Below are 17,500 nucleotides of genomic sequence, written 5' to 3'. Positions count from 1 at the left end.
ATAGCTTCTGTTGGGATTATACTTTTGATCTCGCATTTTGTCCAAATTCTCTTGCATCGTAATGTTTATCAACTTTTTTGTTAACTATATTGCAGTTGCAAGGTTAGGAAGTTCATATTGTTGCAATGACAACCGTTTATATGTCCAGAATCGTAGTGATATAAAAAATTGTTTTGTAGTTGTTGGTCCTGGTGTAGGATTTAAAGAGTTGGTTAAAAACGGTTTACTGAAACCCTGGTTGGTGTATCTATATTTATCCAAGCACAGTTGAACATATTAAATACTTAGACAATATGTCTGCCTTTCTCAACTCTTTTTTATTATACTTGCATTATTAACCAGCTAATTGTTTAGTTGGATTATTAAACAATGGCTCTTCATGTTTATTGTCAACATGAATAAATTGATTGATCTGTCATCTTTTCCACAAAATATACAGGGTCCCGATTTTGTTGCTGACTCCGAGTCTGATTCCTCTACGTACTCTGTGAGGTACCCAATGCTGAGTACATCATTGTCTTTGGAACCTAGTGCTCATTCCCCAACTCAGTCAGAGCCTCATCCACAACTATCACAGACTGAACCTCGTTGCCAGTCTGGGACCCAGGTTCAACCCGAATGCTATACACTTGCAAACCAACGTGTTACGTGCAATGGTGAGTCATTTTTTTGTCATTCTTCTCCTTTGATATTTGTGGGATCAATTTTAATTTACCCATTCCTTTTAAAAGAAAACTTCCACCCCCTCCATGGTGCTGCATTTGTGTTATTGCATTTTTTTTCTGTTTTGGCAGTGCTGCGTCGCAAAATACGCTACCATTTACATAACAAGCACAAATCCAAATTTGATAGGGTGGACATCTTAGAATCTGAAACCCCAATGTGTGAGTGATATCAGTGAAACCAGCCATAAAAATGTTCATGTTTATTTTATTGGGGTTTTTTTTTGTCTGTAATAGACTTAAATTGCTTGTATTGTAAGTGTTAAAATGGTTTTTTTGTTACAACCCATCTATATATTAAAACTGTTTCTTTGTATTTCTATGATGCTTAAGGCTTTTTTTCACAGACCAGCTGGAAACTTAACGAGAATCAGAGTAGATAACATTTTTATTAATCTTGCAACCTAAACAGTATATGATGATTGGGAGCATTTAAAGAAAAGCACATTTTCTTTTTAATTTGTCGGTACTAAAATTATACTTTGATAATGCCTGCTGTGCTACAAACCCTTTTGACTTCCAGGTTCAATATTTTTCTTTATTCTAAAATTCTTGGGTTTCCTTTCAATGACAACTGAGATCATTAAAATTCAGCTCACAACATGATGTGTGTAGATTTGATGAAAACATATGTTCGAGTTGAGAAGCAGTGTTCACGAACTTGCTGATCGTTTTTACTAGCATTTATTTTCCTAACTTACCTGTATCAATTAACAAAGGCAAGACTCAAATATTTTCTATCTGAACAGTGTGTTTGTTATTGAAATATTTCCGGCATATACATGTCATATTTCATTCCCACAAAATATAAATCAGGATTAAGTTGTCTGGGCATCAGCATCGTTCAGGCAGTTGGGGGAAGTCTTTAAGGAATTAATGAAGCCGATGCTCAACCGGTCTGGAGGACGTTTGATTGATGTCGGCTGTTTGTTCTGCCAGCCGGTGATGTTTTCTCACTCCCTCAATGACAAAGAAAGTCATTGTTATGACTATGAACTATAGTCTATTATTACTTTTGTTACTATATTAATTGTTACTTATAGCCGCTACTGTTATATTATTATTATTATTATATTATTATTATTATTATATTATTATTATTATTATTATTATTATTATTTATGATATTGCCTTCATTGCATTCTATTACTATTATTGATATAATTAATTTCTGATTGTTGTAAATAATTTATGTGAATTGAATTTTGTCGATTGGCCAAGGGCCTACAATAAACTTAAATGAAATGTTAGTCTTTGGATAGGACTTGGGTCTATTCTTGATTGCTTTTCCGCCTGGGTCGAGTGAAGCATTTGGAGTAAATTTTGTTGCTCAACGTAAAAAACATGACGCTTACCATTCCGCTGATACTGATACCTCCAAGGGGTGGTTGGGGAAAAACCTAAAATTCTTTTGACATTCTGTCTGATTTTTCGCTGAAACAACAAAGGACAATCTATGTATTCAGATGAGACTTCAATGTGTTACTATTCCGATTTATGTTCATATTTTGATTATAATGAAGAGGGAACCCTGAACCCAGTGAAGTGGGTGGATTGATCTATTTATTTCTATTTCAAAACAAAAAATGGCGTCTTTTCACTGGATTTGTTATGTGGCAGAGGTCTCCACAAATCTAACATACCTCTTCCAAAGGAATAGATGGTAGAAAAGTATATAACAAGAAGGAATTATGACAGTTACTTGTCCAGGCCTTAAATATTTGGAATGCTATTCCTCTCTATCGCTGTCATGTAGCTGATGTGCATATGATCTGTCTATTGATTTATTTTCATAGTTCATAGCATGATGTGCTTTATTTTCTTCTTTTTTTTCCAGAGAAATACAAAAAGCCAAGGAGACCCTGTCCATACTGTGGACAGTTGCAAACAAAACTCTCAAGGCATTTGATGAGGAAACACAAAGATGAGACAGAAGTTACAGAGGCCATGAAACAGCCTGTAAAGGAAAGGGATAGAACAATGGATTATCTCAAGAAAAAGGGCATTTTTTATTCAAACACTAGAAACAATTCAATAGTTATGCGTGAGAGAGCACAAGGGTCACATGAAGTTGTTATGTGTGCTGGCTGTAAGGGGTTTTACTCTGGACGAAGGGTTTATGAACACAAAAAGAAATGTAGTACTGAGCATGCTCTGTGTACTGGGGTTGTAAAATTTTATCCCGTGGCTCCCAATGCAAGTAAAGAAATAAGGAGAATATTCTTGACAAATTTCGGAATGATGAAGTGGGAAATTTGTGTCGATCAGACAAAGCTATAGTATTGTTAGGAACAAAATTGTGGAGTAAAAGTTCAAAGAAGGAGAGAAAAGTTATAATGAGTGATTTACGCATCTTAGGAAATTTGATTTTAAAAACTAGGAAGAGAACGAATCAACCTTCTTTCTCTGGAGAGGACGTGGTGAAGCGTTGTAACTTTAATGAAATATCGCAAACCATTTCTGAAATGACTTTGAAAGAGGATGGGACATTGAAAGCAGGCTTGAAGCTTTCAATTGGATTTATATTGAAAAAGTTAATTAATTTCTTAAAAGGGGAATATATAATGCAAAACAAAATGGAAGAATCCGCAGAGATAGATTTGTTCAAAGCTGTCCTGGATTATAATTGGGATAGTATTTTTTTTACAGCCAGAGTTCAATGTGAAGCAAAGAGAACAAATTTGAGAAAACCCAAAGAGATGCCATTAGAGAATGATATAAAGAAGCTACGGCAATTTATTACTGAAGAGATGGTCCGTATTTGTGAGGATGATTATCAATTATTTGATTCACATATGTTTGTTAGGCTTCGCAATGTCATCGTAGCTAGGCTTACAATGTTTAATGCGAGGAGAGGCGGAGAACCCGCAAGGATGTTGTTAAAAGACTGGAATGATGCAGATTCAGGTGTATGGGTTGATCCCCAGCTTGTACAACATGTCACTGATCCTCTGGAAAAAGCGTTACTTGAGAAGTATAAGCTGGCCTATCAGTCTGGAAAGGGAAGCAAGATGTTGGTCCCTGTGTTGATACCCAATGACACAATTCAGCCTTTAAGGAAACTTGCACAGGAGCGTAAAAAACAGATATAAGGGGATAGAAGACACAGTGTGTACCTCCCTGCCCGCTATGGGAGCTTTCCACAATGAGATCAAAATTCAGAACGGACAATATAAAGAAAGAATTCAACTGCCTCAACTTTGATAAGGACCAATACACAAGAAGCACGATTGTAAAATAAATGAAATAACTTAAGATGGTTAGAAATGCATAACTACCAACCTGGTACATCACTTGAGAGGGCGTTTTGGGGTAAAAATTAGGTGAGTTCAGATAAAAAGTAGACGATTGCATATATGTTTTCTTTCATGCAACATAATGGTCTTTAAGTAGTATACTATAATAGTAGTTATAGTAAAATGCACCTCTAAATATTAGAGAATTCCTACTTCTTTACTTTGACAAGATAAACACACCTAAAAATGGAGTATACTTATTTTTCTTGAACCTAAACCGTTACAAAAGCTTGCTTGAAAAAAAAAAATTAAAATCAGATGAAGATGTTTTTAAAGGGATTAAATTTATATATTTCATAAATTAATAAAGGGAAATAATCATTGTCATCTTTAATCAATATAAGCAATTGATTTTCTTATTGAATACCTTCCAATCAAAAAGGTGGATTTAATTTTATTCTTAATTAAAATAATATTTGTAACAAATAGTGAAAGTATCAATACTGTCTTAGAATATTCAAAGTATATCGAGGCTAACATCCATATCCTATGCAAATCTCCAATACATTATGAAAGGTTTGAGTAAAATACAGGCGTCATATAAACGAATGGAACTTTTTTAATTGTTGAAAATCATTTATGTTAGAGGCATAATTCAAATTAAAGAGCTACACAAATGGAGATTATGCTCTCACTGGACACCAATAATAATGATAATAATAATAACAACAATAGTAGTAGTAGTAATAGTAATAATAATGGATCAATAATAATAATTCATTAGGCTCACATGGCTTTTTTACCACAAATTAGTCAAAAATTACAAAATACGGATTTTGAACTAAAAATAAGCACTTACGGACTCAGGAAGTCAAATACGGAACAAATCCGTTTTTAACAGAACGGTTGGCAGCTATGGTTCTACAAAGCATTTGTCTCTCAAGCTGAGCAAATGAATGTTCATATAATATAAAAAAGGATATTGCAATGATGAACAGATTGTACTATATAAAGATAAAACGTTTTTGTAAACCCCCAAAATATGTCAATAACACTATACAATACAATGAATGTAATACAAATCAAATTCATGATTGTCATTACACCGATTGAAACGCTCTTTCCCTTCTATATTTATTTCTTTCATTAAAAATCTTTGTCTTCACCAAACTAATTAGTGTACCTTCAGGGATTCCTTTTTGTGAAAATACCCTGTGGTGTTTTAAGAACAGAATAATTTCAGACTTTCTAGGTAATGATCCCCTTGAACCATGTGCTGAAACATCTTCGACAAAGTTTTTAAAATATGACTTGACTCTATCTGTATCCTCATCTGACCATGACATGTATCTCCGATTTTTGCTTGAATTCCTCTTGGGTTCAGTTTGTTTTGAAGAACACGTAAGCTGATTTGGCACTCCTGCTTCACCATCAAATATTTCTTCTTGATTTGCAGCTGTTACTATGGATGTTCCAAAATTTGCATTTGAGTCTCTATTCACTACAGAGTCATTTGTTTCAATGTTACAATTTCCTTCCCCAGTGACCGATGCTGAGTTATCAATTTGACCCAAAAAATGACCAACTTCTGTTATTTCTCGTATTGCAAGTGGACACTGATAAATGTTTTGATTGATTGATTCAGTCTTTGTCTTGGAATGAGATTACTTGTTTTTTTCCTGGCCCTCGCCGGAGTCCTAGCTGGGAGGGAAGCAGTCAAATGCATATTTATTGTTTTGGGAGATGATATTTTTTTCCTTGTAAATCATCTCTCTGTTATGTATTATTACTATATTTGTTATTTTTTAATGTATAATGTAAGCATTTGAGTGTGTTCCTCTTTGTTGGATTTTGTTCTTGTGTCCGGATAAGACTTATAGGTGATCTCAAACTTAGTACATTGGTGATACGCTCTTGGAATCTACATCTGATCCCTATTTGTTCCCAGTTCCCCTATGTCTTACTTTCTCTTGGATGCTTCAACTGTAATTCTAGAACTTTTTACTATCCAATTTTCTTCCTTTTTACTGGCGCTGATATAACCTAAATGTGTTGCAAGCGCCGTAAAACCCTTAAAAACAAAACAACAATCATTGTGGAAAGTGTCATTTTAACGATTCAAATGTGCTGGTACTAAACCCGATAATTGAGCAACATTTGGACTAGCCTCTGTCATCTCAAACTTGTTAGTGTTAGTAATAGTAATTAAAAAGGCTGACTTTTATATGTTGCGATTCGATGAAGGGGGGGGGGGGGGGGGGCTTCGGCACACATCGCCCCTCATCCCGGGCAAAATGAGCGTTCCTTATTTTATTTTTGAAAAGTTGGCAGCTATGTAGAACTATCTGAAAGAATCAAATATGGCAGAATAAAAAGTCTTTCTACTAACCCTAACTTAATTGGCCAATGTAGCTTTATGTTCAGCATTTTCTAGATACCTAATGTAAAATTTCACTATTCTTTTTATGATAGTTTTAAGAGTTGCAATCTTTAGAGGTGACTGTCAAGAAATGACACCTCTGTGCATTTAATTTCATTCTTTCTTTATCCCCTCATCCTTAATCAGAATAATAATAATTAATAATGAAAAAAAATGCAGCAACGACAGCTTAGAACGGCATAAAGTGCTTAAGAATTATTTTTTTTGCATTAAACTTTATTCAAACGATTTTCAACACTTTTGCTTCACAGTTTATGCTTTTTAACAAATGCAATTAAGCAACTTACCAGCAACAACATATTGGTTTGTTATCATTTGAGGGTTTTATCAGTAAAACTGTTTCTATCCTTTTATGTTGCACTGTACACATAGCAAACTTCATGCTTTTATTTGGTGACCAAAGACTTATGTGATACAGTGGATGAATGTTTGTGATGGCTTTTGGAACTGAAATAAACCTGCAATATGATTTGTAGACTTCTATCGTTATGTATCATTTTTCGGTCAAATGTAAATGTAATTTTACACGAGCTTGATGTATCATAAAACCCACAATGAGCTCAACGTGCAGCTGGTAGTAGATTTATATGGACACGAACAACGTTGTTACAATTCAGTAACGTACTCCAATTAACACAAGTGAGACTGTAAATGAGACTTTTACAATGACTCTGCATCGCCACAAATATGGATTCGAACCCTGGCAACTCGGCGTCAGACGAACTGTCTACCACGAAACCAAAGCAAGCATTGTGCAAGTTAAAGTGAATGAGATGTTGATTGAAGCCGTTCATTGTGTCCATCAGATCTGCTGTCCTATCCATCCAACTCCATTCACTCACTGGGTGGGGTTCCCGACTTCCCATAATGGGCAGGGACGTACTCGTTGCGTCTTCTATCCCCCTATGTCTGTTTTCCAACTTGTTTTCTGTCTTTGTCTCGGGATGGGATGGGATTACTTGGTTTTGTCCAGGACCTGGCTGGGAGGGAAACAGTCAAATGTATAGTTCGAGTTTTGGGAGATTATATTTTTCCCTTGTAAATCATCTGTCTGTTATGCTCTTTATTGTTTTGTTTACATATTATTTATGCTTTGTAAACATTTGAGTGTATCCCTCTTTGTTGGGACCTGTGCTTGTGTCTGAATGAGACGTTTAGGTGATCTCAAACTAAGTACTTTGATAGTGGGCTCTTGGAATCTACTGTTTCCTATTTGAAACAAATCCCCTTTGCCTTACTTTTTCTTGGGTGCTCTAATTGTAGTTCCAGAACTTTTTACTATCCCATTTTCTTCCTTTTTACTGGCGCTGATATGACCTTAATGTGTTGCAAGCGCCGTAAAACCCTTAAAAACAAAACAAAACAAACCAAGTCCATTCAGTGGTATACAACAACAACAAATAAACTCCTCTGCCTGGTCCCTTCTATCTCTGATCTTAACCTGGGTCGTCAGGTTTCTAAAGGGGTCGGGACTGCAAAAACAATGGCGCACGGAGCAACTGGGAATATTTTTTGCCGTGTTTGAGTCCCAGGTTATTTCCCTGAGCGCCCCTTCTGAGGGATGGACCTTCCCAGGAGTTAGTAAATGCGTTGCTCGGCCACTTCACTCTACGCACACTGGGATAAGCTTCGACACTATGGCCATGAAGCTCTTAATCTTAAGGACTTACTTTATTTTAGACAATTTGGTGGTAGCTCACTTGAAAATGCACTCTTAGGTATACACATATATAAACATATACTGGGCTCCCTAAAAGGGTTTTTTAATGTGGTCTCCCTATAAACATGTTTTTACCAAATGTCTCCTTAAAGCTACAGAAACACTTAGTAAAACATTAGGGGGACCGAGTAATTTTCTATATACCATTGTGATCATCAAGCATCAGAATTGTGTTCATAAATCATTGTAGGGAATCAAACTATACTCATTTGAACAAAGATTGAACAGTTTAATCAATTTGAACAAGACATATGCTTGGTCCTCCAATTGGTGCATTTCACAGTGGTCACCTTAATAGTGGATTGATACTATATATATATATATATATATATATATATAATATATATATATATATATATACATGTCTATATATATATATATACATGTCTATCGATGTGTCCGGCTCATATTTTTCATATTGATGAGATTCTTTTGTGTAATTTTAATTTGTTAGAAAAATCAATATGGGATTTGAATAAAGAATTGTCGCTGCTTTAGCATTGTCTTTCATACTCTAGAAACTTTTGAATAAATGATAGAGTGATAAGTAAGTAATAGAAACTGTATATTCTCACGGATTTGTAGAAAAATGTTTTCAAAATGATCAGAATGTTTAAGAAACGAGATATCTTGTTTATTTCGTACCCAGAAAGAATTATATTGCTGTAGGCAAAGAACTAATAGAAACATTATCGAGGATAACTTAGTTACAAAAAAAATAAATTAACTTGAGCTATTATATAGCACAATATCCACTAAACGTGCTCAAAGCGCTTTACAAGGGGTCCCTAGCCTACAGCAACCCAACATGTAGGACATGACATGGCGCCAGTTAGGCGATATTACTTTTTTTTTTCAGACAGAGACAATGCTGTTAACGACCCGCTACTCATTTTACACCCGAGTACGGTGAGAGAATGTGAGTAAAGAGCCTTTTCCAAGGACTCAACTATGCGAGGGTCGAACCCAGGACCTTCTGATCTAAAAGCGAGTGTCATACCACAAGACCACATCGCCGCACAACTTAGTAACTAACAAACAACAACAAAAAACCCAACAATTGTGGCCCGGTGTGTCAAAGCGGTTGGGGCATGTCTGTCGCAGACCTGATGAAACACCGATAAGGAAGGCTCTGCGATGGACACCCCAAAGCAGGCCCGGAGGGGATTGAGTGAGTGAGTCTCAAAGCGATGTTATGTCGGGATGAGCTAGCTATGTCCTGGAAATTGAATTTATAACCACAAATATACAAAATTGGGTTAATTTTACTCCGTTACAGTGGAGAGTAGGGGGTTCCATGCATAGCTCAGTTGGTAGAGCACTCGCTTCACAAAGGGGCCCGCTTCAGTCGAGGTTTTTCTGACCCACCCCACCCCCTCCTGTCCACCCAGCAGTGATTGGGTATCTGGGTCTGTTAGATCTGGCGGAAAGTGGTTTGCAATAGTCCAGCTTTCGATCCAAAGGGTAGCAAGCAATTGCTATTGACCGTTTCACGCTACGGAAACCGGGATAAACTCCGGCTCCATGGGCCGAATGGCTCTGAAGGACGACTAAAAACACCTCTATCGATTCGAATTTTGGAAACAAGATGGAGAGTATTTGGACATATGTTAAGGAGAGACAGAAATATTCCAGCTCATAAGGCAATGGCGTTATTCTTTACACCAAGCGGACATAACAAACATAAAGGCAGCGTGGCTCAGCGGTACGGTCTTTGCTTCGTACCTGGAAGGTACCGAGTTAGATCACCCGCCGCCGCTGTTTTTCCTTTAGCAAGTCACCTCGCCCCAGCTTAATTTGCGGCGCTGTACTGCGGCTGACGCCTAGGTTATTCCAGTCCTCCCTTGGAATAGACCCAATAGAAAAAAATATATGAGATGAATAAAGGAAATTTGATTTTTATTTTATTTTATTTCGTTTGTGATCCACCGCCTCAAAACGGTATTAAGCCGGGATGATCAAAGTGCTGAAAATAGAATCTATGACCAAAAACACCAGACTTGTGTTGAGTCCATGTATGTATTATTGAAGAAGAAATATAAAATTTTAAAGTGCTGAAAACCGAAATTTCGTTTTCTTGACCAGTTACGTTTAAAATTGACCTTTCAGCATCTTGTTCACTCCAACATAATACCGTTTTGAGACGATGGGTCACATTTATATTCCATCTATTGTCTCAACATGACGCAATCTACCGTGGGACCAACCGGGAAAAGGAATTCCATTCTACTCACCGAAGCGTTAATGGAACTGTCAGCAAATTCCATCAGATACCCTCGGGCTTATTTCAAAATTAAATTTTGTTCTTTCGATTTAATTCCTGTGATGTCATAAACGAAATAGGACAATAACCATGTCGTTATCCTCAATCTTGACCTTTTAATGACGTCCCCTCGGGCTTATTTTAAAATTAAGTTTGTATTTTCAATTAATTCCTGTGACGTCATAAATGGTACAATGAGCCTGTCATTATCCTCAACCTTGATCTTTCAATGACGTCTGGATACTATAGAAAGCCAAAGGACTAACCCACACTGGAGACTGACTCCGACGACCCGGCACTGCTGTCCCCTGCCGTCTTCCGGATAAAGACGTCGGGCACGGACAAAATACTAAGAATAAAGAGAAGAGGCGCTAGACCCTCCCATAAGAAGCACCCGACATTTTTGGGGGTTTTTTTCGAGCTTGATATGGGAAGGGCTAGCGGCTCTTCTCGTTATTCTAACTATTTTGTCCGTGCCCAACGTCTTTATCCGGAAGACGGCAGTGTCGGGTCGTCGGAGTCAGTCTCTGGTGTAGGTTAGCCCTTAATCAATCATTTTACGGTTGCTCAGGATTATGATAGCCTTTTATTTATGTACAAGCATGGCTGTCCGTTCAAAGAACGGGATGCACGTCCTATGTCGTGTCCAGTTAATGCATTATCGCGGTTGCCTTGTTACTTTTTGTGAAGCACTTTGAGAACATTCAATGGATATTGCGCTCCAATTATTTTACTCACCTGTTTTTTTTTTTTTCCTGTTTTTTTTTTCACAGGGATGTAAATCAATTACAGCTGTACAGCATTACGTGAATGACAAACAGAACTTCAATCACATCAGTGTTACAACTTCATAACGTAGTTAAAACGGATTCAAGATGTTGAGCTGTGACAAAATCGACTGTTTACTCCAAATCGTTAACCCAGATGCTCCATGACGCTCGTTCTTTAAACATATAAAGCAATGAATCTTTTTTAACACAAACAACCGTGTTACAACCAGTCAATTTCACCGTAACAAGCAACGAATCTTTCAAGGACTGATCGATCAGACACGTAATTCATTCTTCTTCCACCTTCAAATTTCAACTCTCGGAATTGAATCTATTTCGAGTGCATACAAATCCTTTGTCCATTAAACCAGTCTGTTATTTATTATTTTTAACGGGCAATTGATTCAACATCATGAGCAGTCGTCAATTCCACATTGTCCTTGAAACCGGGTAAAATGCATTGACTTGACTGACTAACTAGACCTGTGAGCCTTTTACGTCTTCATCCAGAGACAGAAAGTCACCTCGGCTACTTTTAGCACCTCATAGTATAGTATTTGTGATTTTTCCAAAGAGGTCGCTTGTTGGTTTTTGTCGATAAACGATGAAACAGTTATCATTTTAATTTCCTTATTTGAATTTTTGAAGCTTTAGCAAGTACGTACCTTGCAACATCTAAAGCAAACAAACAACAAACGAATAACCACTTACACTTACACACAAACACATATCAGCCATGGTTGGGATACAGAAGGAAATGCCACCAGAGATCAAGGTGGGGATGCTGGAGAAACGATCCAGAAACAAGTCGATGTTTACCAAAGAAAACTACAAGACAAGAGTCCTGGTTTTGGACAAGCTGGCACTTCGGTGGTTCTCTGGTACTATCAAGGTCAGTGCAGGGAGTGTTTATTTAGGCCACACACAGTCCCTATAACGAGTAGATTTGGTGTGGGGTGACCTTATTGGGGTTACATAATAGTCCAAATAAGCCAAGAAGGGAACTGGATACTCTATGTAGCCTAGATAAGGTCGTCCATATTTATAAAGAGGATATGGTCACGGGAAATATTATTAATTTTATAATAAAGATTTAGGGTTACATTTAAACATTGTTATTATTATTATTATTATTATTATTATTATTATTATTATTATTATTATTATTATTATTATTATTATTATTATTATTATTATTATTATTATTATCATTATTATTATTATTATTATTATTATTATTATTATTATTATTATTATTATTATTATTATTATTATTATTTTTATTATTATAATATTATTATTATTATTATTATTATTATTATTATTATTATTATTATTATTATTATTATTATTATTATTATTATTATTATTATTATTATTATTATTATATTATTATTAACATCATTGTTATCATTGTTATTAATATTATCAACATCATCATCATAATCATCATCGTCATTATTATTATATTAAATGTATTATTCCACTCGTTTATTCTACGAATAATGTTTCACAATTCTTAATTGACTTTTACCATTAAGCTATACAGAACGATTTTTCATTTTAAGCTGTCGAGATCACATGAATGTTAAGCACCAACCTCGCACAAGCACTCTTACAATCCCCGTCACTGACCATAGCCATAGACTACTGAGTCAAGTGAGGTACCAGATGTAAAGTGTCGGACGGGACAAAATTCTTGGGTTATAGTACTGCAATCTCCGTTACCATACGGTAACTGACAACTCTTAACGATGCTTGACTTATTTCAAGACTAGACACTGGAGATACTGTAGTGAGCGATGAGTCACGATGACGCCAGTTTAGAAATTAAGACATTCGAAGATCATTCGATTTTTTGTTTCAAAGTTTTAGTCAGATTACAGAATCGTATAACTCTCGTTTCAGTCGAAAATAGAATGAAACATTTCACACCTTTCAAAACATTTTTTTTTCAATTTATTTAGTTAAGTTTTTTTGTTTGTTTGCTTGTTTTTGTGAGTGTGTGTGTGTGTGTGTGTGTGTGTGTGTGTGTGTTTTGTTGGTTTTTAAAAATTGTCTTTTATTTTTGTTGTTTTTGTTTTTTTTAAATTTTATTGGGGGGGGGGGAGGGGGGAGGTGGGAGGGGGTTGTTTTCACGTTTTCTGTTGGAAATTATAGGCGCGTAGCATCGTAAGTTGTATAATTTTATTTTTCTATTATCCATTCTTCAAACTTGCGATCGATTTGGTGTTTTATAATTTGTTTGTTTGCACCTTGTTTCCGTTTGCTTTTTTGTCTATTTTTTTTTTTTTTTTTTGCGTTATTTTGTTTGTGATTATGAATTGAACAATTAATCCTCTTTTGTTATTAATAATTTACTTCGCGATGTTCCTGGTTTGAGAGTTTTTGCAAAGAGATGAGCGTCATATAAATCAATCGATTTTTGAAGGACGAGTTGTTATTTTTTTTTTTTTTTTTTTTGGCCAAATTTTTAGATTCAAGTTTTTTTCACAGTACGGCTGTTAACTGGTTAATGACATGTAGATCTTTATTTCTTGTTTGTTCAGGATCGAGGACCAGAGCGTGGGTTTATTGACCTGGTGGCTGTGTTGGTTGTAGAGGCTGTGCAAGACTCTTTGTTGGGTGGAAAACACAATGCATTACAGGTATGTGGTGGTGGGGGGGGGGGGGGGTTGGGGGAGGAGGAGGAGAAGAAGGAGGAGGAAAAAGAGGAGAAGAAAAATGGAGAGGTGGACGAAATGGAGGAATATGAGGAGAAGAAGGGGAGGAAGAGGAGGAGGAGGATGGTAGGTGTGGCGTGTTGTGTGTTATTTTTGTGGGATCGAGTCCAACCGATAGCTCAATGGTCTGGATTCGAACTAGTATGCGCGCTATGGCTCTCGTTACCAGCTGCGCCACTCAACCTATACCACAAACGGCTCAGGTTTAATCTAGGGGTGATTAAGAATTGCCTTAGGGTCCCTTATAACTTAATTGTATTGATAACAAGTGAGTCAAGACAATAGTAACGCCCAATACAATAATAACAATTCTATACATAAAGTTTAATTAGATTGTGACAGGAAAAGATAGAAAGAATAAGTATTTATTGAATATCAGGAAGAATAGCTCTAATTGAGTGAATCTTATTTATTATTTATTTATCTATTGATTTATTTATTGATTTATTTATGATTGATTGATTTATTTAGTTTGTAATCATTTGTGTCTGTGGAAAGTACATTTGAAAATGGTATAAGCCCGTTTGGCTTATCTTTATCCAGCCGGCTTTCTTGATTGAGGAAAATGTATCAGCTAGTTCCAGGGTTGGCTCCTGCTTTCAGGGTTTTCTGGACTCCACAACAGTGCGTTGTAGTTATGGGCTGACAGGAAGGTTCTGGTGTCGGCGATGACTGACATCAGGGATTGGGCACGGACTGGGTGCGAGGCACGGATGGGTGCTAGCCAAAGACCTTCAATTAAGAATTTAAATAAAAAGGTCTTAGAGCCAATCTAGTTTGTTTTTCGCCACCGGATCGTCCTTGAGCGACACATCATAATAGCTTTTATTTGCCGACAAAGGCAAGGAGAAGCAGTAACCCCATGATAATGGTTAGTTATTGCATTTGTATCAAACATCAACTGACAGTTTGAACTATCTTACATGATGAGAATTTAACAGGAATGAGTCCCTTATATTTTATAATTTATTTATTTTTATCAATTATGATTGTGGTTATTATGATGTGTGGCCGGGGATTGGCGGTAGAGTACAGACATCAAGCAATATACATATTGAATATAAATGAAATAATAGCATAGATCATAAACAAATGTTTACTATAGTATAATATACATATAGACAAGATATGAAGTGAATAGAAAAGTGCCAGAAGACAATAGAGAATAAAAATTTTTCGCGGCGGTGGTGGGGTTTGAACCTGCGACCTTATTGGTACGACAACTCCGCCTGGCAGGTGAGAGCGTGGCTCTACCGTGTGAGCTATCCACGAACACAAAAATATTCGTTTCAAACTCAAAGTCATTACTAGATCCCTCTCTCACCCACTTCTTGAGACCGCCGATTCGTTCGTACACCACCATCGCGAATAATTTTGACCAGCAGTTAAGCTTAATAGCCAATATTCTCAACACAAACATATAACATAGAAACGATTGAGACATTGAGTATGCTCCGGTGTATGGGGTGAATTTTTAATTCAGAAAAGTGAGTGGAGCAGGCACTTATGTTGGTAACAACAAGATATGAAGTGAATAGAAAAGTGCCAGAAGACAATAGAGAATAAAAATTTTTTCCGCGGCGGTGGTGGGGTTTGAACCTGCGACCTTATTGGTACGACAACTCCGCCTGGCAGGTGAGAGCGTGGCTCTACCGTGTGAGCTATCCACGAACACAAAAATATTCGTTTCAAACTCAAAGTCATTACTAGATCCCTCTCTCACCCACTTCTTGAGACCGCCGATTCGTTCGTACACCACCATCGCGAATAATTTTGACCAGCAGTTAAGCTTAATAGCCAATATTCTCAACACAAACATATAACATAGAAACGATTGAGACATTGAGTATGCTCCGGTGTATGGGGTGAATTTTTAATTCAGAAAAGTGAGTGGAGCAGGCACTTATGTTGGTAACAACAAGATATGAAGTGAATAGAAAAGTGCCAGAAGACAATAGAGAATAAAAATTTTTTTTCGCGGCGGTGGTGGGGTTTGAACCTGCGACCTTATTGGTACGACAACTCCGCCTGGCAGGTGAGAGCGTGGCTCTACCGTGTGAGCTATCCACGAACACAAAAATATTCGTTTCAAACTCAAAGTCATTACTAGATCCCTCTCTCACCCACTTCTTGAGACCGCCGATTCGTTCGTACACCACCATCGCGAATAATTTTGACCAGCAGTTAAGCTTAATAGCCAATATTCTCAACACAAACATATAACATAGAAACGATTGAGACATTGAGTATGCTCCGGTGTATGGGGTGAATTTTTAATTCAGAAAAGTGAGTGGAGCAGGCACTTATGTTGGTAACAACAAGATATGAAGTGAATAGAAAAGTGCCAGAAGACAATAGAGAATAAAAATTTTTCGCGGCGGTGGTGGGGTTTGAACCTGCGACCTTATTGGTACGACAACTCCGCCTGGCAGGTGAGAGCGTGGCTCTACCGTGTGAGCTATCCACGAACACAAAAATATTCGTTTCAAACTCAAAGTCATTACTAGATCCCTCTCTCACCCACTTCTTGAGACCGCCGATTCGTTCGTACACCACCATCGCGAATAATTTTGACCAGCAGTTAAGCTTAATAGCCAATATTCTCAACACAAACATATAACATAGAAACGATTGAGACATTGAGTATGCTCCGGTGTATGGGGTGAATTTTTAATTCAGAAAAGTGAGTGGAGCAGGCACTTATGTTGGTAACAACAAGATATGAAGTGAATAGAAAAGTGCCAGAAGACAATAGAGAATAAAAATTTTTCGCGGCGGTGGTGGGGTTTGAACCTGCGACCTTATTGGTACGACAACTCCGCCTGGCAGGTGAGAGCGTGGCTCTACCGTGTGAGCTATCCACGAACACAAAAATATTCGTTTCAAACTCAAAGTCATTACTAGATCCCTCTCTCACCCACTTCTTGAGACCGCCGATTCGTTCGTACACCACCATCGCGAATAATTTTGACCAGCAGTTAAGCTTAATAGCCAATATTCTCAACACAAACATATAACATAGAAACGATTGAGACATTGAGTATATAGATATAGGTTTGTACAAGTATTTCAATTTACGAAAGTCCATAGAATAGAGCACAATTAAATTATACACAAATTATAATAGTAATGGTAGATTAAGCATTGAATTCACAGTAATATCTCTTTCCAGTTTGAATGTTAACCAATAATTCATTTTACCTTCAACCGAGAGAATAAAAACTTTTACAAGTTTGAAATTGGAGGGATAGCTCTTCTTTCTTGGGATCCTTAGCGTGTGTGTGATTCAATTCAGAGATGAATTTGATTTTGGGAAGTAAAGGGACGCTTTGGAATTATGGGAATAGCCAATCAGAAGAATGTTCCTGTTTTAGATAGCCAATGATATTCAGATGCTTTGCTTAATACTGAGTAAGGAAGAATTAACGGGGAGGTAGAACATTAATTGCAATTTTAGCTACTCTTGGACGAGACAAGAACCTCAGGGCATATGCACGTTGGAGTCTTGTTTGGAAAGGGTAAGTAGCAGGAGATATGGATACAATGGGCAGACAATTTGAACAGGAAATAAGCCTTAAGCGGGAAGTGAGGTGTAGGATTTAGCGTCCCGTTATACAATGGGAAGG

At 36.8% G+C, this 17,500-nt stretch overlaps 1 protein-coding gene across 1 annotated transcript in view; it reads left to right on the top strand.

The window, feature by feature from the left end:
• LOC144970733 (uncharacterized) overlaps nt 1–17,500 on the top strand; it is a 78,600-nt gene that overhangs the window by 5,931 nt on the left and 55,169 nt on the right. The window contains exons 2-3 of the mRNA XM_078910690.1: nt 11,155–12,043; nt 13,701–13,799. Coding sequence (XP_078766816.1) covers nt 11,888–12,043; nt 13,701–13,799 — 255 coding nt within the window. The 5' untranslated portion in view covers nt 11,155–11,887. The remainder of the gene's footprint in view (nt 1–11,154; nt 12,044–13,700; nt 13,800–17,500) is intronic.

This window comes from Berghia stephanieae, chromosome 4 (assembly GCF_034508935.2).
Source record: "Berghia stephanieae isolate SIO BIC M18660-M18661 chromosome 4, UCSD_Bste_1.3, whole genome shotgun sequence".
Taxonomy (NCBI): Eukaryota; Metazoa; Mollusca; class Gastropoda; order Nudibranchia; family Aeolidiidae; genus Berghia; species Berghia stephanieae.
Note: the sequence above shows the minus strand (reverse complement) of the source record. Positions and strands in the feature narration are given on the sequence as shown.